This window comes from Cherax quadricarinatus, chromosome 26, assembly GCF_038502225.1.
Source record: "Cherax quadricarinatus isolate ZL_2023a chromosome 26, ASM3850222v1, whole genome shotgun sequence".
NCBI classification, from domain to species: domain Eukaryota; kingdom Metazoa; phylum Arthropoda; class Malacostraca; order Decapoda; family Parastacidae; genus Cherax; species Cherax quadricarinatus.
Genome location: NC_091317.1, coordinates 27,209,406 through 27,233,700, shown reverse-complemented (window position 1 = coordinate 27,233,700; position 24,295 = coordinate 27,209,406). Strand labels below are relative to the sequence as shown.

General features: G+C 38.7%; 1 protein-coding gene across 1 annotated transcript; it reads right to left on the bottom strand.

Annotated features, from left to right (window-relative positions):
- Window positions 1–817: 817 nt before the first annotated feature.
- LOC138853246 (uncharacterized) lies at window positions 818–9,384 on the bottom strand. The gene is made up of 6 exons (XM_070088957.1): window positions 9,233–9,384; window positions 8,782–8,955; window positions 5,749–8,473; window positions 4,982–5,223; window positions 2,612–2,715; window positions 818–979 (listed from the first exon to the last, which is right to left on the bottom strand). Exons 1-6 carry the CDS (start codon window positions 9,372–9,374, stop codon window positions 818–820), a joined length of 3,549 nt encoding a protein of 1,182 aa, XP_069945058.1. The 5' UTR covers window positions 9,375–9,384.
- Window positions 9,385–24,295: the final 14,911 nt, after the last annotated feature.

Here is a 24,295-nt window from a genome sequence, read left to right as displayed (position 1 = left end):
TTCAAGAAAGTGTAGGTGTTGCTCCATCAGTGTTATGGCACGGTATAAGGTGTCTCCTCCAACAACCTCTACTTTAAGCTTGGCGTAATTTATTGAAGCCGACCCAACTCTTGTTTCTCTGTCTCTCTGTCTCTCTGTCTCTCTGTCTCTGTCTCTGTCTGTCTGTCTGTCTCTCTCTCCTCTGCTGAAATGACAGATCTATCCAGGATGGGTCCAGGCGAGAGATGAGACGTCTTGCTCTGTTCTCTACTCTGTCAAGCAGTCGCAGATGAGAGGGGGGGCAGGCAAACCAAGAAAGTGGAGCATACTCAAGGTGTGAGCGTACTTGTGCCTCGTACAGGATCTTGCAACCCCTACTGTCAAGCAGATGCGAGATACGGCGAAGTGCTGTAAGCTTCCTGACTGCCTTGTTTGCAAGATTTATGGTTCTTCATGGTTAGTTTGGAGTCAAATTTCACCCCAAGGATATCAACTTCTTCTCCAGGTGCCAACATCGTCCCATTCATCCTTACTACTGCGCCAGCATTACCATCATGGTGCCTAGAGACGAACATCATTTGCGTTTTTTCAGGTGCAAATGTTACTTGCCATCTATTTCCCCAAGCTGATATAGCTCTCAGCTGGTGATTGATGTAGCTTAGAGCAGCTCTTTCTTCTCTAGTGAATTCAGTGTACAGTCGTCTGCATATGCTCTGGGATGAGATGAAGAAGGTCGTTGAAGTCATTCCATAACAGTGGACCCAGCACACTTCCTTGTGGAACGCTTGCCCCAATAGGATGCCTTGCTCGTTCTCTACACTCTCATGAAGGTAATCACTCATAGCGTCTGCAATTCCCAGTCTTGAAGTTTTCTCTGGTGCCACACCCGGTCGAAAGCGCCAGCAATGTCCTCTACCACACAGCTGACTTTGGATTCATCCAGTGACTGGTGCCACTTAGTGGAGAGGTTTAACAACAGATCTCTTTCTGAAGCCTCGATCTAGTCAAAAAAATCTGTCATTTGTCTTGAGATTATTGTCTCAAGGATCTTACCAGTGATTGACAGGAGTGACACTGGTCTGTAGTTGCTGATTTCTGCTCTGCTCTTCTTTTTGTGAACAGGGACTACATTTGCCTCTTTTGGAGAGGGCCATTTCTCTCTGCTGAAAGATGCTCTCTCTCTATTTCTCTCTCTCTCTCTCTCTATCTCTATCTATCTCTCTCTCTCTCTCTCTCTGGAGCCTACCCACTCTCTCTTTTAGTGTCCACCTCCCTCTCTCTCTCTCTCTCTCTCTCTCTCTCTCTCTCTCTCTCTCTCTCTCTCTCTCTCTCTCTCTCTCTCTCTTTCTCTCCATGTCCATGTCTCCGTTAATCTCTTTGTGTGTGTGTGTGTGTGTGTGTGTGTACTCACCTAATTGTACTCACCTAATTGTGGTTGCAGGGGTCGAGACTCGGCTTCTGGCCCCGCCTCTTCACTGATCGCTACTAGGTCCTCTCCCTCTCTTCTTCCTGAGCTTTGTCATACCTCTACTTAAAACTATGTATGGTTCCTGCCTCCACTACTTCACTTGCTAGGCTATTCCACTTCCTGACGACTCTATGACTGAAGAAATACTTCCTAACGTCCCTGGGACTCGTCTGAGTCTTCAGCTTCCAGTTGTGACCCCTTGTTTCTGTGTCCCCTCTCTGGAACATCCAATCTCTGTCCACCTTGTCTATTCACCGCAGTATCTTGTATGTCGTTATCATGTCTCCCCTGACCCTTCTGTCCTCCAGTGTCGTCAGTCCGATTTCCCTCAGCCTTTCCTCGTACGACATTCTCCTGAGCTCTGGGACTAGCCTTGTTGCAAACCTTTGTGTGTGTGTGTGTGTGTGTGTGTGTGTGTGTGTGTGTGTGTGTGTGTGTGTGTGTGTGTCTCTCTCTCTCTCTCTCTCTCTCTCTCTCTCTCTCTCTCATCGTGGCTCTCTGCCTCTTCCTGTTTCTCTCTCACCTTGTTTCTCTCAGGCAGATATTCCTCATTGCAGAGAAAAGTCTTCTTTTATCGACTTGTCTCTGCAGACTCTGTGAATTCCCTCACTCGCTTTTCGTGACTTTCTGCCTATTTCTGGGCCTCCTTATTTTCTCTCCTCTTCATTCGCTGGATATTCCTTCTCTCTAATTTCTCCTCCTTTTTCTTGCCTCTGCGCCTCCTCCTCCCTCCCGCTCACTCTCTTCCCAGCTTCTAAACCCTGTTTTCTGGTCTCATTATTCGCTTGACCTCCCCCATCTCCACCCTGTTATGTCATCTTCTTCAACCACACTATACACACACATCCCCTAACTCATATACATCCTCACCCATAAACACGCACGGTCGTACTGACGCATGCACACATACGCACCATCGCCCACATACACCCCAGTCTCTTATCCACACACGTTCACCCACACACCCCTACCCGCAATTCCTCACTCACATAGGAAGACCAATATCAGTCGAGTAAGAAGTCAGTTAAACAAATATTTAAACAAGAAGGAACAGATGTACCGGCTGCACAATGCAGATCTAACACTAAATATTATTGCCAGGGAGAACTGAGAAGTAGTAACGCCAGAAACACTGCAGTGAATTATTTTAATATTTATACAAACATTATCTCTACGTCCACAGTAACACTCGAACTTGTAACTCTGGGGTCTGGCTTCGTGGTAAAGTACTGTGTACTCTGATGCAGAGTTTCCAGGTTCGAGTCCTGCTGTGGACGTAGAGATAATGTTTGTAAATAATTTCGCCTGTTTGCGAATTGTTCAGCATTTAATATATATATGGAAAACGATAAAACTGGAAGCCCATACCACCGTGTCTTCTCTGGTACAGGTCATCTGATACTAACCTGCTGAGTGGAAACATGCTTGAGATGTTTATTATAATCACCTGGTAGCGCTAAACCCGTAGGACTATATAGTGCATGTGAGGGAGTTGGAAGGTATTCAAGCTCAATTCAGGAACCGGAGCACAGATCAAATTCCCTAGATTAAGAGCCCCTCACCAGTGCCAAGGAACCTCCCTTGAGGGGCTACTCCATGAGAAGTAACTGAAATGAACTAGGGAGAAAAAAAGTCTTGGGTGTAAACTTTATGCAGAGTTCTAATAATAGATATTACCTGCCTTTTAGGACAGAAAAACGTAAAGACTCTGAGCAAGGAACAATGATTCGACCCCTGCAAACACAGGTAGGTGAATATACATCCTATTTCGAACACATTCCGTCAGGCACACGTTCCCCTCACCCACATTTTTCGTCGTTCGCACATTCCTCACCCACACATTTCCTCACCCACTCATTCCTCACTCACGCATTCCCTAGTCCTCTCCCCTCTCCCTAGTCACTTTCAGTAATTTTCCTTTTTTACGCCAAAACGAGCTAGAGATGGCTCGGTCTTCTCTTTAATTTCGCTAACGATCGTCTCGCGCAAACAAGCCACCTTAATTGGCTTATCTTTGCTCGTCGTGCTGCCATAATTGGAATCTTCAATCAGAGGCTCGGCAAAAGGGTAGTTTAGTAATTAACCGCGGTGCTCTCAGCCCGCATCCTTCACTCCAACTGGGACTCCAAATTAACCTCACTTGAAACCGTAGCAAAGGCTAATGAATGATTTATCTATAATGACCCGTATCATTTTTCTACCGTGAGCAACCCTGTGGCAGCCAGCGCTCAATGATCAACACCAGGAGACAACTTTTTGAGTATAATAACAATAAAAATAAATATATATATACATATATATATATATATATATATATATATATATAAGTAGTCGATTTTTCCACTGAGCGGTCTCTTCCGGTATAGGGCCTTCCACTGAGCGGTCTCTTCCGGTATAGGGCCTTCCACTGAGCGGTCTCTTCCGGTATAGGGCCTTCCACTGAGCGGTCTCCTCCGGTTTGGGCCTTCCTCTGGGAGGTCTCTTCCGGTTTAGGCCTTCCACTGAGCGAGGTAACCGGTCTAGGACCAGGAGCTGGAGGGTCACCTTTTCACACCTAGGTGTTACTTCCGGTTTTGACCATGACCTCGCCCTCGAGACTACCTCACCCTTGACCCCCCCCCCCAACCAATACCCCCGCCACGACCCCCCCTTCGCGACCTCCGCCGTCGCGCCGCCCGCGCGCCCGCGCGCCCGCCCGCGCGCCCCGCCCGCCCGCGAGCCCGCCCCGCCCGCCCGCGAGCCCGCCCGCGCGCCCGCCCTTCGCGACCCCGCGCCCGCGCCTTCTGCTGCGCCTTCTGCAGCGTCATCCGGATCGCCCCCGCGCCTCGAATTTTTTTTCTTATGATCTCCTTGGATCAAGTTTTTTGGTTTCCCCCCTATGGGGGTTTCGAAATTCTCCTCAGATCAAGTTTTTGGATTCCCCCCTATGGGGTTTTCGAAATTCCTCGGATCAAGTTTTTTGGAATCCCCCCCCCCCTCTGGGTATAAGCATTCAAAATAGACTCCTCCTATGGGGGCATGCTTACTACAGGTCTAATGAAGGGTGTTTACTCGGCGGTCAGTGACGTCAGTATTCCTCTCATTAAGTTAAATGAACTAAAAAGGACCACGCGCACACAGGTTGAATCTTGTCTACCCTTTTAGTTAATAAGGGGCCATAGTAGTGACGTCACGCGCACAGGCTGAATCTTGTCGACCCTATGTCAGTGACGTCACGCGCACAGACTGAATCATGTCGAACCTTTCAGTTCATTCAAGTTAATAAGGGGACACAGTACATCATAGGGAAAACATTTTCATCATCAGAAAGACACATTTCAGGATAACACTAATACACAATTTTTTTTTCATTATTTATTATACAAGCAATACATCACTCTATTCTCCTACGTTTAGATGGTGGAATATCAGGGTGTCCATAAGCCAAGGATTCATTAGTATTCAAATGATATCTTTTATCATCAAAGGCTGACAAACCTCTCTTATTAATTCTTACCGTACATATTTGACCTTTTACATTACTTATAGACTTACACGCGAATAATTCTCTATCTACATTTGATAAAACATTCTTATATCTTGCATGTGTTAATAATGGCATAAATTGCGAAGGAATACCCTTGGCTCTGCTGACATTAGTTGATCTTCCAGCAATCTTGACAGAATACATTTTAGCTTTCAGGGCTATCAACTCGCTAATATGGTTATCACACATTTCAGATTTCAATAACCCCAGCTCACCTTTTCTACTATCATCATATAAGGGATGCTCAGGACTGAAATTTGAAAAATCCATATAACCTAACAATGGTTCACTTTTTAACTCGGTGTACAAATCTTTACATTTCAAGCTAAAAATATATGAGTCAGTATCGGTATAAAGAAGTCTTACATCATCACCATAATGTTGTTTTAAAACTTTATACCAAAAATGATACAATTTCTTTTTAGCTATCTCAAGAATTTGAAAACCGAGATAAAGTGGTTGCTTAACTTCTAATATATCTTTATTGAATGTGCAAATTACTCTATCTTGATTTAAATGTGTGATATTTTTTAACAAAGGATCCTTACTCGCTCTAATAAATGCTTTCTCATTATTGATATATCTATATTTCTCAGCATACTTTGTAATATTCAGCAATGATTTCCCATATATGGCGTTATTAGTTAATTTGAAGGCTTTTGACTTGATAGGACATCTTGTAGCTGTTCTCTGTGCAATATTAGTTGATATGAAAGGTTCTAAAAATTTTGTCTGTGTATATTCATATATGGTATGAACCTTTTCCACCTCTAACCCAAGTTCCAGTAATAACTGTAACAATTCTAGACTGATCAAATAATTTTTCTGAGATAAATGACTAGCCACTAATTTCCCATTAGATTTGGGGATCTTTCTACCTTCATTTTTCAATATAGATTCACAATAAGGAGATAACATCTCTTCTGATATATTCATATGTGATAATATTAAAGGAAGTTCATCAGTGAGTCTAGCTACCTCGGGGGATATGTGCTTGGTATCACATTCTATCCAATATCCCTTTTGTCCTTCACAGGAAACATTACTTAATCCCACATCGAGGAAAGCATTCTTCTCGTCATTGGATAATTTTCTGATGCCATTCTGTGGAAGAGCTTCAACCATCGCACTAGCATACAAAGAATTGAAATCTAGATATAGAATATGAGTGCCCATTCCACTCTCAACATCAAAATTAGGGTTAATTAGGGGATTATCTGCTTTAGAATACTGATTAATTGCGCACGTAAACCCACCTCTGAGATTCCTTTTAATCAAGTCATATAATTCATGGGAATATATCATATCTAATCTTACATTAGTTTTCAATAGGAATGCATCCCAACTGAATGATGGTAAACTTATATAATTACTAACGTCTAGCTTATAAATATCTTTGAGTGTTTTACGCCACTCCATGAAGACATCGGCTAACAAACCAACATCTGTCTTGAGATATAACATCAAGTAATCTCCTAAAGTCTTACATTTACCCAACTCAAACACTTTCAATGCATGTTCATAATCTTCTTGGCTGATAGCGCTATTTCTCAAAGAATTAAAAAAATGATCTTTACTCGGTAATTTTGTTTCATCGAGCTTCTTTAAACTATCAATATAATCATAACACAAAATTTGTTTTCCTTTACATAATAAAGGTAAGACATCTCGAGGCACATCTTTCAGAATAGTCTCTGTATATTTCAGGGATTTACCTGCCTTGATATGTTGTTCTGCTAACGTGGAAAGAGATCCATTCAATAAAGACAGTGAATCCTGAAACCTAACCTTACCTATGTCTACTTTCAAGAATTTGAATCCTTGTTTCGAATGAATTTCAACGTTATATTTATCAACATTCAATTCCTTTAAAATTATTCCTAAATCATACGACATGTTATGACAAAAAAGCAATAATTTCTCTCTCTTGTCTTTACACTGCATATTACAACGTGCACAATAGGCTCCAATATAATTATTGAAATTTAAAGTATGGTCATGGTGTTTATGTTTGTCCTTGGGGTTTTTGAAGGTGTTACCACATAATTCACAAGTGTTCTGAGAATCATGTCTCATCTCATCCTCCTCTGTCATATGGATTTCATGATACTGTCTTCTAAACTTTATTTTATTCCATTCACCACTAACATTTAAAATGAAATGATTAACAGCATCCTCCCCCTTATAACTCTTTATACACACTATTTCTCCTTTGCGATCAAATATAATATAACAATAGGCAATGGCTTTATGACGAGACTCAATTTTACCTGCTGGGAGAGTGGTGTCTAATGCACATTCGAAATCAAATACACCGATATATTCGTTGGAATGCGTATGACTAAAATTTTCAAAGTGTACTGTTGTTCCTTCCGGGGGGAATACGAGAACCTGATTGATTTTACATCCATCTTCGTGGATATCTAACTCTTCCTGTGTATTCAACTTCATCAAACAACTATGACAGTGCTTCTTTACACCTTTTTCTGTCATTATCGTTCTAACATACCCGTCAAAATCTTTGATTAAAACCAAATGTCTTTCATTCAACAATAACGCGCACATAATGTCCTTATATTTCTTATTCCCCTTACGACACATAGCCATAAATGTCCTATCTTGATCCTTTCTTAATTGATAAACATATAATGACACTTTATTTTCCTTCTCTAATATACCTAACTTATCACGCGTAATGGGGAAATCATCTATAGAAGTTTTTGCATGATTAAGACAACCTCTCTTAGTATTAACTGCTCTGCGAATATCACGCCATGACATGTTCTTTTTATGACATTGATAGGCAGCAAAAGCACGCAGTACACATAACCCATCATTAATCTCTGGATTAAATACATATTGGTTCCCTCTCAGTTTCTCGGGATATGCCTCATATGATCCCACTCCCACTCTGAATTCTACTTTAACATATTCGATACTGAAAGATTCGATTTGATCTATGATCCAGCCAGATCCTTCCTGATCTTGCAACTCTGTCTCGTATCTTTCTAATATCGTTCCCACCCATCGATCAAATACTTCAGAGATTTCCTCTTCACTTACTAACTCAAACGCTAAATTTATCACAAATTGTCCATTTTGATCATCACCCGTTATGTTTTGACGTAATGTCCTTATAACTATAATTGGGTGGATTCTGAGCGACATTGCTAGAGGCGATCTATCATACATATCTCGCATCTGTTCTATAAAATAATCCCTATAAACATGTAAATACATTCTTAACTCTCTGTTATAAGTTGAAGGAACACTATATTTCCTCACTGTATGTCTACCTCTAAAATTCTGGATATATGTAATAACTTCTGGGCTCTCATCTTCACTATTATGCGTGTCAGACACGTCATGCGAGGTAGTTGCTCTCTCATCATCATTAATGGGGGCAGAAGTACCCGCACCTCCGCATTGTGAGGTACCAACACTAGCACTCTCACCACCAAGCTGGGCAGTTTGATTCACAACACTACCAGGTGTATTTCCTGCAGAGGAAAAAAGTATATCCAATTCATAACCCAAAAAATATTAAGATTTCAATGAATATTACGTCCAGTAATGGGGGTAAGAAGGTCACCCTTCACAATTTTTAAGATTTCAATGAACAGAGGAAAAAAAAGTATATCCAATTCATAACCCAAAAAATATTAAGATTTCAATGAACAGAGGAAAAAAAAAGCACATCCAATTCATACCCCCAAAATATTAAGATTTCAATGAATAGAACAAAAAATCTTTTCTCGAGTGACTAGCACATTTTCACAACAACAAAAGATCACAATTGGTTACATACCTGTTTCTATAGCCTTCTTCCATAAAGCATCTACACGTGCCCACTCATTATCCAATTGCAATAACCTTTCATTGCGTTGTACACCGCCTTTCTCGATTACCAACGAACGCTGCTTTCTAATCGATAATCTTCTCTTCACCAATGCTTCCAAGTATTTCGAATATATGCTATCCCCTGTTAAGAATTTCACTTATTAACGCACTAACCCAGTAAACATTTCACTCGTATGCTCCAACAAAAATTAAACAAAATTTTTAACCCAAATTCACTTATGCTTAACCCATTAAAAATTTCAACGCACTAACCCAAATTTCACTCGTATGCTCCAACAACAAAAATTAACCCAAATTTCACTCGTATGCTCCAACAAAAATTAACCCAAATTTCACTCGTATGCTTCAACAAAAATTAAACATGTAAAAAAAACAAGAATTTTCTAAGTATAACTTACCTTTCTCCATGTTGTGCGGTTCAGCGTTGGAAGATGAGGTCCTTTTTAGTTCATTTAACTTAATGAGAGGAATACTGTGGGGGAAGATGAGGTCAGTCACGGATGATGGATGGAAGCACTGTCCTCGCTCTGAGTGTCTCATTGAGCTTATATAGGCCGCCCCCTCCCCCAGACACCACTGTATAATGCGGTTCACACCTAAGGTAGATTTAAGATAATCATAACACCTGGGTCAACACAGGTCAGACAGACAGCATGATATGCGGTTCAGCGTTGGAAGATGAGGTCCTTTAACTTAATGAGAGGAATACTGTGGGGAAGATGAGGTCAGTCACGGATGATGGATGGAAGCACTGTCCTCGCTCTGAGAGACTCATTGTGGGTCACCCCTTCCCCCAACACACTGTGTAATGCGGTTCACACCCAAGGTAGATTTAAGATAATCATCGCCTTACCGAACACCTGCGTCAACTCAGGACAGACAGGCGCCATGTAATGCGGTTCACACCCAAGATAGAATATAACACCAGTATATCCTTACTGAAACACCTGGGCCACCCCTTCCCCCAACACCAACTGTGTAATGCGGTTCACACCCAAGGTAGATTTAAGATAATCATGAACACCTGGGTCAATCGCCACCCTAAAGCAACTAATTTTGGTGAGGCAGTCCTGCTCCACATTAACTGTGTCCCCTTATTGAACTAAAAAGTATTATATATCTTGAAAACCCATTAAGACTTACAGTGTACAAGACGCCTCTCTATGGTAAACACCCTTTTTAGTTCATTCAACTTAAAGAGAGGAAGCTTTTAGATCATTTTAAAATAATAAGGGGAAGATGTTGAACTTGTCAACATACACATCTGCTGACGTTGATATATTTCGTTATCCATCAAGGATTATCATTGCCGGTTATTCGAATAGTGGCAAATCTTATTTCACATCAAAATTAATAAAGTTATACCACGAGAAATTTCATAACATTATAATATGCGGGGTGACATCACATCCCTTAGAACAAGATTCAGAGATAACTCATAAATTAACATTAAGTAACGATATTATCGACCCGCAGAATGTCATTGCATCACCTGATGAAAATACAATAATTATTGTTGATGATCTATTTTTAAAAGCAGGTAACAGTGAAATTATTCTCGAATGTTTTACTAAAGGTAGACATCATAATATAAGCATTATTCTGATTACTCAAAATATATTTCACGGAGGACGATATAGTCGTACCATGGCTTTAAACGCCACGCATTTTGCTTTATTTAAAATGAGGGATCTTGGACAAGTAGAGATTCTGGGGCGACAAGTGTTCGGAAAAAATAAGGAATTTGTAAATATATATAAATCTGCTATAAAACGATCACCCTTTGGTTATTTATTCATAGACCTTGCATTAAATACACCAGAAGCATTACAGTTGCGAACCAATGTGTTACGGCAGGATTCCTACGAAATTGTATACCAATGGAGCGAGCAAAATTAATTGAAAAGGTTTATAGAGATCCTGGATCTGCTGGGTCATTCTCTGGGGTAAACAGTTTATATACAGCTGTAAAAAAGATTGATCCGTCCATAACCTTGAAAGAGGTCAGAAATTTCTTAAATTCAGAAAGATCATATACTTTATACGTTCTTAAACCTAAGAAGTTTCCTCGTAGGAAAATAATTGCTCCTAAACCCAGAGTGATATTAACCTGTGATTTGGGTGATATGTCTAAATTATCCAGATATAATGATGGATATAAATACATTCTCGTGTGTATCGATGTTTTTTCAAGATATTTACAAGCAGTACTCATGAAAAAGAAAGACGGACCGAGCACTTTACATGCATTACAAAACATATTGGAGAATGAAAAGGCGAAGAATATATCGAGATTATTTACAGATAAAGGCAGGGAGTTTCTAAATAAACAGGTACAGAATTATCTCCAGAGTAAGCATATAAAGTTATATCATGTATTTTCGAAAGAAACAAAAGCTTCCATTGCAGAGAGAGGCTTGCAAACGATGAAACGTAAATTATACAAGTATATGACAAGTGCCAATACATTTAATTATTCAAAAGTGTTAAATGAATTAGTAGATGCGTATAATTCATCTCCGCACTCGGGGATTGGCGGTAAAACCCCATTGCAAGTCCATGGTATTACGACATTGAATGATATAAGGAATCAGTTTCGGATAAATTATAAAAATGGAAGATCCAATAAGAAACGAATCAGTAAGAAATTGGCTGTTGGAGACACAACAAGAGTGACTCTTAGCAGATCATCCGCGTTTAACCGAGGGTTTCACACACAAAATACAGAGGAAATATTTAAAATATATAGAATTAATAATTCTCAACCTATAACAACATATCATTTGAAAGATTTGAAAGGTGAAAAGATTAAAGGAACATTTTATCGCGAAGAATTGACCCCAGTCATACCACCTCCAGAATATATTATCGACAGAGTATTGAAACGAAAAAAAATTGGTGGAATTACGCATTATTTGGTATCTTATAAAGGTTATGATTCCACTTTTAATTCGTGGGTCAAAGAAGGAGATTTGTTGAAGGTACAATGAAAAAATCATTATTAGAAAAATTTAAAGAATTAATTACATTACTTAATAGTCTCCCACGCAATCATCGGAAGAGTTTATTACAACAGTTTAAGAAAACACACATAAGTTGTATCAGTGAGATTTTCAAGAATTTGATTAAGAATAAAATACCATTAGACCCTAAAATATTTAAAAAGTACAAGAACGAGATTAGAGCATTAGCTTGTAAGAAAATTGGTTTTCAGCGTAAAAAGAAATATTTGCTGAGTATCAGAGGTGGAAATCTTCTTGGCATTATATTACCTCTAGCAGTAAATATTATTTCAAGATTGTTTAATAAATCATGAAAGAATTTTATCTTGTACCAACTTCAGTTATGAATCGGAAACCTCTCGAGTTAGTAAAATCGGAGGGTGATGAGAATTTAGAAGGAGGTGGTGGTGGTGCATGCTTGAAGCGTGGTGTTAAACGCAAGTTTAAGACTACTCCCGCTAGGCAGGTCAACCCACCTGCTCTCACCTCGGTGAAACCTCAGAAAACCCCAGATTTGTCAAGATTCATGCACATAAGAGTGAGTGCGAGAAATATAGAATATGTGAAATCAATGTTGGTATTATTGCAAAGAAATCCTTTGGTGAGTTGGGATGAGAATGGTGACCTTCTTACCCCCATTACTGGACGTAATATTATTGAAATATTAAATGTTTTATCAGAAAATAATGTGAAATCAGCGAGAAGAATCGATTCTGATTACTTAACAGAAATAAAGCATTTATTAAATATAACAGGTATACATTTTGATTTTGTGAGGAATACAAAAGTGAGAAGACAATTATTACATAAAGGAGGCGGTGTAAGGAGAGAAACATCGTGGATATCATATTAGGTGAGTATATAAACTCTGTGATGTTATGTTTTTATTTAGTGTGTGTTATAAGAGTGTGGAGATGGCTGAACGTCTTCTATACGTGTGTAGCGATTCAAGTCTCGATTTATTTCCCGCCAATACACCTTCGGCTTTCATTAATAAATTATATGACCCCATTATATTAGATAATAAAATTGATTATGAGGTTGCTCTGAAAAATATAATTTACCCCAAGACGCATTATATACCGCAAAAGAATTTGAAGATATGTATTACATATGAGAAATCTACAGTAAATAAATATATGCATAAAATTGATATGAGCAAAATTATTGGAGGTGATATGGCAAGGATTTTAGAGGCAATAAATGAGGATATTAATGCAAATCTCTTAATAGCAGTTAAACATATAACGGGTATTATCATCCCCAAAAACTCAATTGTGTTCACATATCATCCAGGAATAAACAGAGTGGTTATTAACTTGAAAAAAAAAATTATACTACCTTCTGATATTACCAGTGGTTATGTGGGGTTGGAATTTGATAAAGAAGGAAGCGATATGCTAGGGTTCTCAGGTAATGAAATTTTGTATGTCTTTACCAATAAAAAAGAGATTATTTTTAACGAGTCTGGTGTGAAGGCGGTAAACCCACCCGATCCTGAATCAGGTATTAATTATATGTTAATATATAGCGATTTGATTGATCCCATTAATTTTGGCGATCAGTTGGTATCTCTTTTGGGAGTAGTTGATATTAATACATTAAGATCTAATTATGACCCCACAATGTATAAACCACTTAATAAAAAGATAATTGATCAAGTGAGTATTAAGCTCGCTGATCAGAAAGGAAGGTTAATTCAATATAATGACAAGTGTTCTACTGTATGTGTACTACATTTAAGACCTATAAAACGAGAGTGAATGATCAAGTTGAGTTAATATTGAACGAACCGTCAAGATGAGAACCAGTTTCTCCCCTCCTTCAGTGGAATCATTCCTGAAACTCTTTGATACTTCGAGGGTGAAAGGGGGAGGTTTAGATGATATCATATTATATAAAGCTAGAGGGAGGGGCGGAGGATTATTGTCATTTCTCGGTGGGATGGCCAGAAAAGCAATACCATTCTTATTGAATACCTTTGCTCCGGGAGTATTACAATACGGACAAAATGTGTTGAACGATGTTAATAATGGTATTGCATTGAAAAATTCTGCGAGAAATAGAGGTGTAGAAACATTGAAGGTGTCGGACAGAAGTTATTATCCGGAGGAAGTAGAAAGATTGGTTTGAAACGATTGAAATTTAATAATAAAAGAAAGTGGAATATTTAATTAATTTTAGTTTATTGTTAACTGTCATATTGTTAGTATGTCGGCTGGTGCTCTATACGTTACACCAGGGGGACTCAACGCCCCCGTCCCCACTTATTCTCATTCCATAACTGATGGATTCCCAAAATTACCAGGACATACCATTATTGAATCCTCAATAGCAGCTAGACGCACATGTGAAGTATTACCAGTAAATCAAGGATCTGATAAATTTCTCGAATTTAGAATACAAAGTTCAGAAGGTCATTTTTTAGATTTAACGAGTCTGGCCTTGGAAATGAACATAAATATAACAAATGAGGATGGGAGTGCATTGGGAGATGATGATAAGGTCATATTTGTGAATTCTATAAGTCAGACAATATTCAAATCTGTGTGTTTGTATCTCAATGAACAACTTATAGAATCGAATCCATTTTATTCATATACGGGTTATATTAAACTGCTTAAGCATTTATCCCCATCAAAATTAGATACATTGGGAAGAATAGCATTCTTTCGTAATAAAGACACAGCAAGTAGTACTATTACAACAGCTGATTTAGATGATATTAAGAAAGACGAAGGTAAATTAACGAATGAAGTGAATACTTGTTTCCCTTTGATGCTGGATGTGAGTAGTTTTCACGAATATATCCTGGATAGTGTCGAATGTCGATTGAGACTTGAAATGCATTCACCCGCATGGGTAATTATGACTCCATTAAGCGGAAAAACATATAAATATAATATTAATTCCATTAAATTATGGATCGATAAAGTTATTCCGTATACGAATGCATTAATTGCATTGAATTCAAGCATGAGGGCAAACCCGCAGGGGTGTGAATATCTGTTCAAGAAGACATTATTTAAATCATATATTCTGACATCTAATCAAACACAATTGATCGCAGATAATCCTTGGGGACAAGTCATACCCGATAAGATATTTATTATATTAGTTGATATGAAGACATATGATGGAGGATATAATTTTAATCCATTATATTTTTAACATGAAGATTTGAATCATTTCGGGGTTACAATTAATTCAGAAATGATTCTTAATATTGACTGTAAGTAATATAACCTACTCATGCGAGTAGGTTATATTACGCTACCTTGAAATCTCTGGGTTTGGAGACTGATCATCTGATTACATATAAGAGTTTTCTCCAAGGCAGAACTATATTAGGTGTTGACCTGAGAAGTGAACAGGTTAAGAATGCTATATCTGTCGAGAAGAATGGTAATTTGAGAATAGATATGACATTTGGTAAACCGAAAGATGAGAATAGAATTTGTCTGATGTTTGGTGAAACTAATGCGATTTTAAATATAAATGAAAATAGAACAGTGATAGTGCATACGCGAGTATAGATCATGAATTGTGAAGAGATAAATATTGCCTTGAAACATCATACGGGAAGATACGCCTCGTATTTGGGATGTTTTGCCGCAAATAATATAAATGAAGTTATTATGAGGATAAAAGATAAGCCGGTAATTTTCATCATTAATATATTGAACGATCAAGATGAAAATATGGGTCATTGGATTACTATATATGTGAACAAACACATATTATTATATTTAGATAGTTTCGGGGTGGATTTAAAACATTATACAAATATATATGAGAAAATTATATACAAGAGAAATTTCATGTACGGTATTAATCAGAGGATTCAACATGAAAAATCATTGGTGTGCGTCTTATATGCTATATATTTTGTGTATAAGTTAACAAATTATAGCGTCAAGAAAATTATACCATATTTGTTTAAAGATTTTGGTAGAAATAAATTAAAGAATGACCAATTTATAATGAAATATGCATATGAGCATTTCAATATACCCTCATGTTCAAGTGTATTTGCTAATAATTCAACGTGGAATTATGAAAATCTGTGTAAAATATTGGAATTATCGTACGGTGGGGTAGAGGCGTTTAGAGGCGGGGCAAAAGGTTAGAGTCGGGGCGAAAGGTCATAACGCTGCTATAAATGCCCGTGCTGGGTCACTCTTTGCATCTACTGTCATTCAAGTAGGGTCAAGGATGAATCCAATTCAGTACTCCGTTGGAGGTGTCTGCGAGGAGGAGAGAAGACTGCATCCCTGTGTATGTCGGAATAATCCACCTGCGGTAAATGGTAAGTGAATATTGAAAAAATCTTTTTTACACATAAATGATTTTAGAAGTGTAATGTATTAACCAATAAAACTTTTTAATGCATTTAAAGATATGCCTTATTCTTCTTCTAATCGAGAATTTTTTTTTCTTTGCCAGATGTGAATATAATGCGGTTGTTGGAACTTATTCGCGCAAATCAAATCCGACAGGAGCAAATGATTTGCGAGTTGATGGGATTGTTAGGAGCGAGATCCGCCCAGCCTCCTACCCATCCATATGGTGATGCTGCTGCCCCTCCTGCCCATGGGGTTGATGTTAATGATTTTATCCAGGATATTGTAACTCCTACCCACGCTGAGATCGCACCTTCTCCCCGACCTCGTGTGGAAGTTGAGAATGTGACTCCTACTCACGGAGTTGATGTTAATGATTTTATCCAGGATATTGTAACTCCTACCCACGCCGAGATCGCACCTTCTCCCCAGTCTCATATGAGTGGAGAATGTGTTAGTAGTTGTTATTGCGATAAATGCGTATGGAGCGAGATGGAATATTTTATGACAAATTCCCAACCTACTTCATGTATGGATGAGGATTCCCCCATAAATTACCCGTCAGCTTCCCCCATAAATTATCCACCAGCTTCCCCCCCAGAAGTTTATTTTATAACAGATGAGGAAGAAGACGACGACCCTGAACAAAATGCACAGAAATTCTACAAGAGAAGAAAAATTACTCTACGTTGATTTTAGTCAATGAATTGTAGCTTTTTTCAATGAAATTGTATTTGTTTGTATTACCAGAAATGTAATGGCTGTATAATAAATAATGAAAAAAATATTGTGTATTAGTGTTAACCTGAAATGTGTCTTTCTGATGATGAAAATGTTTTCCCTATGATGTAGGTACTATGTCCCCTTATTAACTTTAATGAACTAAAAGGATCGACAAGATTCAACCTGTGTGCTGGGTCAACACGTGACGTCACTACTATGTCCCCTTATTAACTTGAATGAACTAAAAGGGTCGACATGATTCAGCCTGTGCGCGTGACGTCACTGACATAGGGGGGGCGACCTGATTCAACCTGTGTGCGCGTGACATCACTACTATGTCCCCTTATTAACTTTAATGAACTAAAAGGGTCGACAAGATTCAGCTTGTATGTGTGGTCCTTTTTTAGTTCATTTAACTTAATGAGAGGAATACTGACCGCCGAGTAAACACCCTTCTTAGTTCATTTGACTTGTTTAGACCTGTAGTAAGCATGCTTACCCCCAGAGGGGGATCCAAAAACTTGATCCGAGGAATTGGAGAATTTCGAAAACCCCATAGGGGGGAATCCAAAAACTTGGTAATATTGAGAAATTTTTGGGATTGGGGGGGGTGGGGGAGGGACAATCCAAAAAAAACTTGATCCAAGGAGATGGAGAAAACCCCATAGGGAAGAATCCAAAAACCTTGATCCAAGGAGATCATAAGAAAATGAAATTCGAGGCGCGGGGGCGATCCGGACGACGCTGCAGAAGGCGCTGCAGAAGGCGCAGCAGAAGGCGCGGGCGGGGGGTCGCGAAGGGCGCGGGCGGGCGCGCGGGCGGGCGGGCGCGCGGCGCGACGGGGGTCGCGAAGGGGGGGTCGTGGGCGGGGGGGGTCAAGGGTGAGGTAGTCTCGAGGGCGAGGTCAAGGTCAAACCGGAAGTAACACCTAGGTGTGAAAAGGAGACCCTCCAGCTGCTGGCCCTAGACCGGATACCTCGCTCAGTGGAAGGCCTAAACCGGATACCTCGCTCAGTGGAAGGCCTTTTCCGGAATACCTCGCTCAGTGGAAGGCCTTTTCCGGAATACCTCGCTCAGTGGAAAAATCGACTACTTATATATATATATATATATATATCTAAATATATATATATATATATATATAATATATATATATATTTAGATATATATGTATATACATTTATATATATATATATATATATATATATATGTAATATATATATATATATATATATATATATGTCGTGCCGAATATGTAAAACTGGTCAATTAGCAAGAACTCATTTAAAATTAAGTCCTTTCTGAAATTTTCTCTTATACGTTTAAACATATATTTTTTTCATTAATGTTAATGTAAAAAAAATTAATTTTGCACCAAAAGAATCTTAGAAAACTTACCTAACCTTATTATAACAAGAGCAATTTATTTTACCCTAACCCAACTAAATATATTTTAAATACGTTTACAATAATTTAATACTAAACAAACACAATCAAATATATTTTTTTCGTTAGGTTCAGAATGATTTTGGCGAAATTATTGCATATACAAATTTTCACTTGTCCTATATGGCAAGATGAGCGTTGCTATTTAAGCCAAGATCGCAAGTTCTGCCTATTCGGCACGACATATATATATATATATATATATATATATATATATATAATATGTATATATACATGTGTGTGTGTGTGTGTGTGTGTGTGTGTGTGTGTGTGTGTGTGTGTGTGTGTGTGTGTCTGTGTGTCTGTGTGTGTGTGTGTGTGTGTGTGTGTGTGTGTGTGTGTGTGTGTGTGTGTTTGTGTGTGTGTGTGTGTGTGTGTGTGTCACGGATTATTTAAAAGACATAAACATGTATACTATAGTAAAATAGTAAAACACATCAAATGAGATCATGAATCTCCTCGGAAGCTGGAGCCCAAAATGCACCAGGCATTCACTTCTTTCTGGATGACCACTATGAGATGCTGGAACATGAAAGTGGTTGGCCATGGGTCCTTGGTGGGGTCAGTGAGCCTGTAATCAAGTTGTTTGGGGAAACCTGTTGCACATTTTCTCCATGGTCTCCACGGTGTCTAGTTCAACTATAAAGAACTGATACTGATGGCATTAGTCCCTGTGCTTGCTGAGCTTATACTCCTGTGATCGACAACTCTTTTATATTGCCAGATGCTTTGACGGATGTAGGTATCAGCTAGAGTCGTCCCACTGGTATAGTCCCTTGTTTAAGAGCTTGCCGTTTATCCAGGTATAGACGTTAAGAGGCACGTCAGTTTCCCCGTCTTCTAATACCATGTTAATTTTTCCACTATAATCTACCTTGTCCATAATTACTGTTGCATTTGCTTTGTCTGCTTTCGTAAGGTGAAGTCTAGAATCTTTCCTTAATTCATGGTATAACTTAACAAATTTTTGAGGACAATTGTGTTGTAGAGATCTGAGTTTTTCTCAGACCTCTGCAACACAATTTTGTGTGTGCGTACACGCACACACACACACACACACACACACACACACACACACACACACACACACACACACACACACACACACACACACACACACACACACACACAAGGGGACACAGTTGGAAGCTGAAGACACAGATGAATCACAGGGATGTTAGGAAGTATTTCTTCAGCCACAGAGTAGTCAGTAAGTGGAATAGTTTGGGAAGCGATGTAGTGGAGGCAGGATCCATACATAGCTTTAAGCAGAGGTATGATAAAGCTCACGGCTCAGGGAGAGTGACCTAGTAGCGATCAGTGAAGAGGCGGGGCCAGGAGCTCGGACTCGACCCCCGCAACCTCAACTAGGTGAGTACAACTAGGTGAGTACACACACACACACTCTGCCAGAAGCTATGAATCGACCCCTGTAACCACAAATAGGCGAGTAAACACACTCCTACCATAAGGGCATATCCTACATTTACTAAAACTTGAAAAAATTCATGTAACCGGTATCTTAATTACAAACAATTTGTTAACGAGATATAGTGGGGCGTGACACCTTTTCCTCTTATCAAATATATTTGTTTACGTCTCCCCCTGAAACATATCTTAGTTAATTTTTTTTCCTTCGTATACATCTTAGCTTCCTATCCCCTACTCTCACATATGTCTTATCCTCTCCTCCCTCTTAAATATATCTTCCTCTCTCCTTACTCTGAAATTTATCTTTCTCTAGATTTTTGAACTTAAATTTAAGTTACATTGTTTTCAGTGACCTCACCCATTATCAGGCAGGGGACCGTGTATGGGCCCCTATCTGGAAGGGTTCCAGAGCTCAAACTGGAAGCATAAATAGCTTTAAATTGCCTCTAATCAATAGGGGAACTCATAATCATCCTCAAGTAACCAATCAGAGAGCCCTAATTTCTTCCCAACGGGAGAAAAGAGATGGGATGTGTGAGTGTGTAGTTCCAAACTTAAGAGCAGGAATTTTCCAATCACTCGTAAGTTGGAATAATGACTGAACTCACTTTCAACAACTCATAAAACGAAAACTATGAGAGATATAACAAATTCACCGGAGTAAAATGATCTTAGAATGGGCCAGTTTATAACATACTATGAGTGCATCTAAATCCCAAGAGCATTTTTATGCTTTCCCGATATTTATAGATCACTATATTCCTTTATTCTGGGTACATATAAAGCTGAAAGTCAACATGAGAGGGAATAATACAAATGAACCTTTAAAGAGGATACACGTGAGTGAAAAGTGCTTGGAAAAACGTTGCTTAAAGCTTTAACTGAATGAAAAGTCAGCGATAACGGTTCCTGTGCGAGAAAAGGTTCATTGAAAAAGACCCCAGCTGGTGCAACGTGCTTAATAACGCGCCCGGTGGGTTAAACGTGCTTTATAAAGCGTCCAGTGAGGAAACGTGCCTAATAAAAGTTCCCGTGGGTAAAACACATGCTTAATATAGCGTCCCAGTGTGGAAACGTGCCTAATAAAAATTCCAGTGGGTGAAACACATGCTTAATAAAGCGTCCCAGTGAGGAAACGTGCCTAATAAAAATTCCCGTGGGTAAAACACATGCTTAATATAGCGTCCCAGTGTGGAAACGTGCCTAATAAAAATTCCCGTGGGTAAAACACATGCTTAATATAGCGTCCCAGTGTGGAAACGTGCCTAATAAAAATTCCAGTGGGTGAAACACATGCTTGATAAAGCGTCCAGTGAGGAAACGTGCCTAATAAAAATTCCTGTGGGTGAAACACATGCTTAATAAAGCGTCCAATGAGGAAACGTGCCTAATAAAAATTCCTGTGGGTGAAACACATGCTTGATAAAGCGTCCAGTGACGAAACGTGCCTAATTAAAATTCCAGTGGGTGAAACAAGTAAACAAAAGATTCTTTGTTGCAATTTTTAGTCACCAGCGATCTTGATTATTCACTAGTCACTAAGGTCTGCTAGGTGTTTAGATAAGGTTAGATATTTAAGTTAGGTTTTCAGGTTCAGTTAGAAATTAAGGTTAAGTTAGGTGTATAGGTAAGGTTAGGTGCACAGGTAAGGCTAGGAATTAATGTTAATTTAGGTGTTTACGTAAGGTTAGGTGCTAAGTTCACGGTGTTTGGGTATGTTAACGTTAATTTTTTGGTAAAGTTAGGTGTTAAAGTTAATTTAGGCGTTAAAATTAAATTATAATAATGTTGGTAGAATTACCGATAATATGTAAAGTAAAAGGACACAAGTGCAACTAATGTGACATTTTATTGTGGCAACGTTTCGCTCGGCTTGACAAAACTCCTGGAGAGCGAAACGTTGCCACAATAAAATGTCACATTAGTTGCACTTGTTTAGATTACATAAATTATGAAATGTCATAATAGCGTGGCTTCAACACTTCACCGAAACGCAGCACTTAGGAGCAAAACCATGTGACATGAAAATGGTCCACGATGGAGCGAAACATCTTCCTAAGTGCGGTTTCTCGGCGAATTTATGTTAGATTTTAAAGCTAGTTATTCGATTTAACTTTGTTTGGCTTTAACTTTGTGGTTTAGTGTTCAGGTTAGGTTAAATATTCTTGTTAGCTAAGGTGTTTAAGTTCGGTGTTTGAATTAGTTTAAGCGTTTTAGTCTCGTTTTTCAAGTTAGGTCAGATGTTAAGGTCACTCAGGTCTAAGTGACCTTTGCGTTCAGTGTCATATTCCTCGAAGCCCATCAAGCATAGTATTCTCCCTTAGAAGGTGGGTACCTTGATGCACGTGAAGGGCTCTTGATCTTAGAAACTGGAGCTGACCTAGCCTTTGTAGCATCAAACCTAGTTGCCTCTCGTTAACCGGCGCTGTATTACCCATATAGGTGTTTCGTTTCTCCATTAACCTAACAATATCACAGGTAGGTCACCAAAGCTCCTGTCTAACTAGACACTATCACCAAATGTACATTATTAATTCAGACTGGAAGTGATTTATACTCTCGGTGTATATTCAGTGAGACACAAATTTTAATTTAAACACACAGAGAGATACAAACGTGGTTCAGTTAGGAGCGCGTTCAGCTTATGTACCGAGAACCGTGATTCGATCCCCTGCCCAGATACCCCTGTAAGTGGGTACCAGGGTGTTAGTCGACTGCTGTTGTCGCATCCAGAGGGAAGGTGGAACTATTAATATAACTTAGATAAAGCTAGGCTTTGAGGTGAGCTCAGGTAGCCTGTGAAATTGATCTGGGGAAAAAATAGTCTTAGTGTAAACACACAGAGCGATAAAAACATGTAAACATTCCATGAGAAATGTAGACGTCTCGGAGTATATACACTTAGAGATAAGCACATCTCTGTTTAGATACACTGAGATAGTGATGATTTGTATTGAACCCGCGGGTTCAATCCCGGCCGGGGGTATGGTTAATTTGCAATCGTGTCATTACGATTTCTTGAGTCGTAGTGATGATTTGTATTCGAGCGAGTCAAGCCGACTGACTTACACTTATCAGCAATAATGGACTTCACTCAGTGAGAACTTATGTTAATAAGCTTATGCGACAAATTCATGATTTATTTCACTACGTGGAGAACAATCTCTCGCAACACTGGAGTGGATCTGAAAGCTTATGAAAGCCCTGATACACACCAGCAATTTGAAGCCGGTTATGAAGCCTACATCAGTAGCCAGTATAAGAACATAAGAATTGAGGAACACTGCAGAAGGCCTACTGGCCCATGCAAGGCAGGTCCTTATGTGGGATTACGCCACGCCATTTCAACCTGATTGAAAGTAAATAAATATTTTATGACACACATGTATATTTATGATATATCAGCTAAGAGTAGCAACACCATAGGTAGTCCCGATAAGTGAAAAATATTATCAGGGGCATTTGACTAAAGAAACTGTTGCTGGCTGCTGCCCGCAAATCTATGCACCCACCACAAACTGGCTAATCTAGAATATTTTGCGGAAACTACTCTATGTGAGGCAATATAGCTCTGTACACAAACTGATATAGAACTATCTAAGTCACAAATAATCCACACTTAGAAAAGGAAATTTAATGACGGTTCATTTTTGGGCCATTGTCAGACCACACCTGGTCCATCAGGGACCGAAACTTCGTCAAAAGAGTCTTCCAATATTTGTGAACTGTTTCAGCCTCGATACATATGACTTATTAGAAATTCTAGTACTGCAAAATCCATTACAGCACTCCATGAAACCTCATGTATCTCTCAATATAACTTGAACTGTCACTCTGTACTAGATATTACAGTCCTCCATCAGAGCTGTTGAAATATTCTATTACTGCCTAATTAATATTATCATTTATATCTCCGTTCTTTTTGGAATGTTACAATAGGTAATGATAGGCACATTATTACCTGGTGATGAGCTAAAAAACTGTAAAGATAATTTAGTTTGTGATAATTGTTACAGTTTGTTTGGTTATTTTTGTTTTTTAACATCATTTAGTAGGTAAAACATTATTAAATGTTAATAACGAACAATGTATTAGAGATTAATTAGTGTTTAGTATAATTTGGTGTGATTTCTTCTCACCGAAGTGGTAAAAAAACTCATAAATAATTCTATATGACGTTCTTGTAATAAGAGAGCAAAATGAATAGTAATTAGGTTGCATTATTTAAAATTATAATTCATTACTATTCAGTGTGGAAAAAATTCCAGTAATAAAAATCCATATAATATACAATATATCTTGATATATTATACATACCTGCATATGTATGATAATAAATCCGCAATTAACATTGATTTTGAAAAATGTGTAGAGATTACAATAGGAAGATTTTTACAACCAGAATACTTGTGACGCTGTTGTCTCTTTCCACAACACCAGAAGTTTTCATGGTACATATATTCTCATACCCTTGGAGGTCCACAAATCCAAGACAAGTTGTAAGTCGGTATTATGT

Coding starts and splice junctions, on each gene's coding strand:
- LOC138853246 (XM_070088957.1), bottom strand. CDS start 9,374: ATGAGACACTCAGAGCGAGGACAGTGCTTCCATCCATCATCCGTGACT. Junction 8,956..9,232: donor ACCGCACAACATGGAGAAAG/GTAAGTTATACT, acceptor AATTCTTAACAG/GGGATAGCATATATTCGAAA. Junction 2,716..4,981: donor AGATAGAGAATTATTCGCGT/GTAAGTCTATAA, acceptor CTACGTCCACAG/CAGGACTCGAACCTGGAAAC.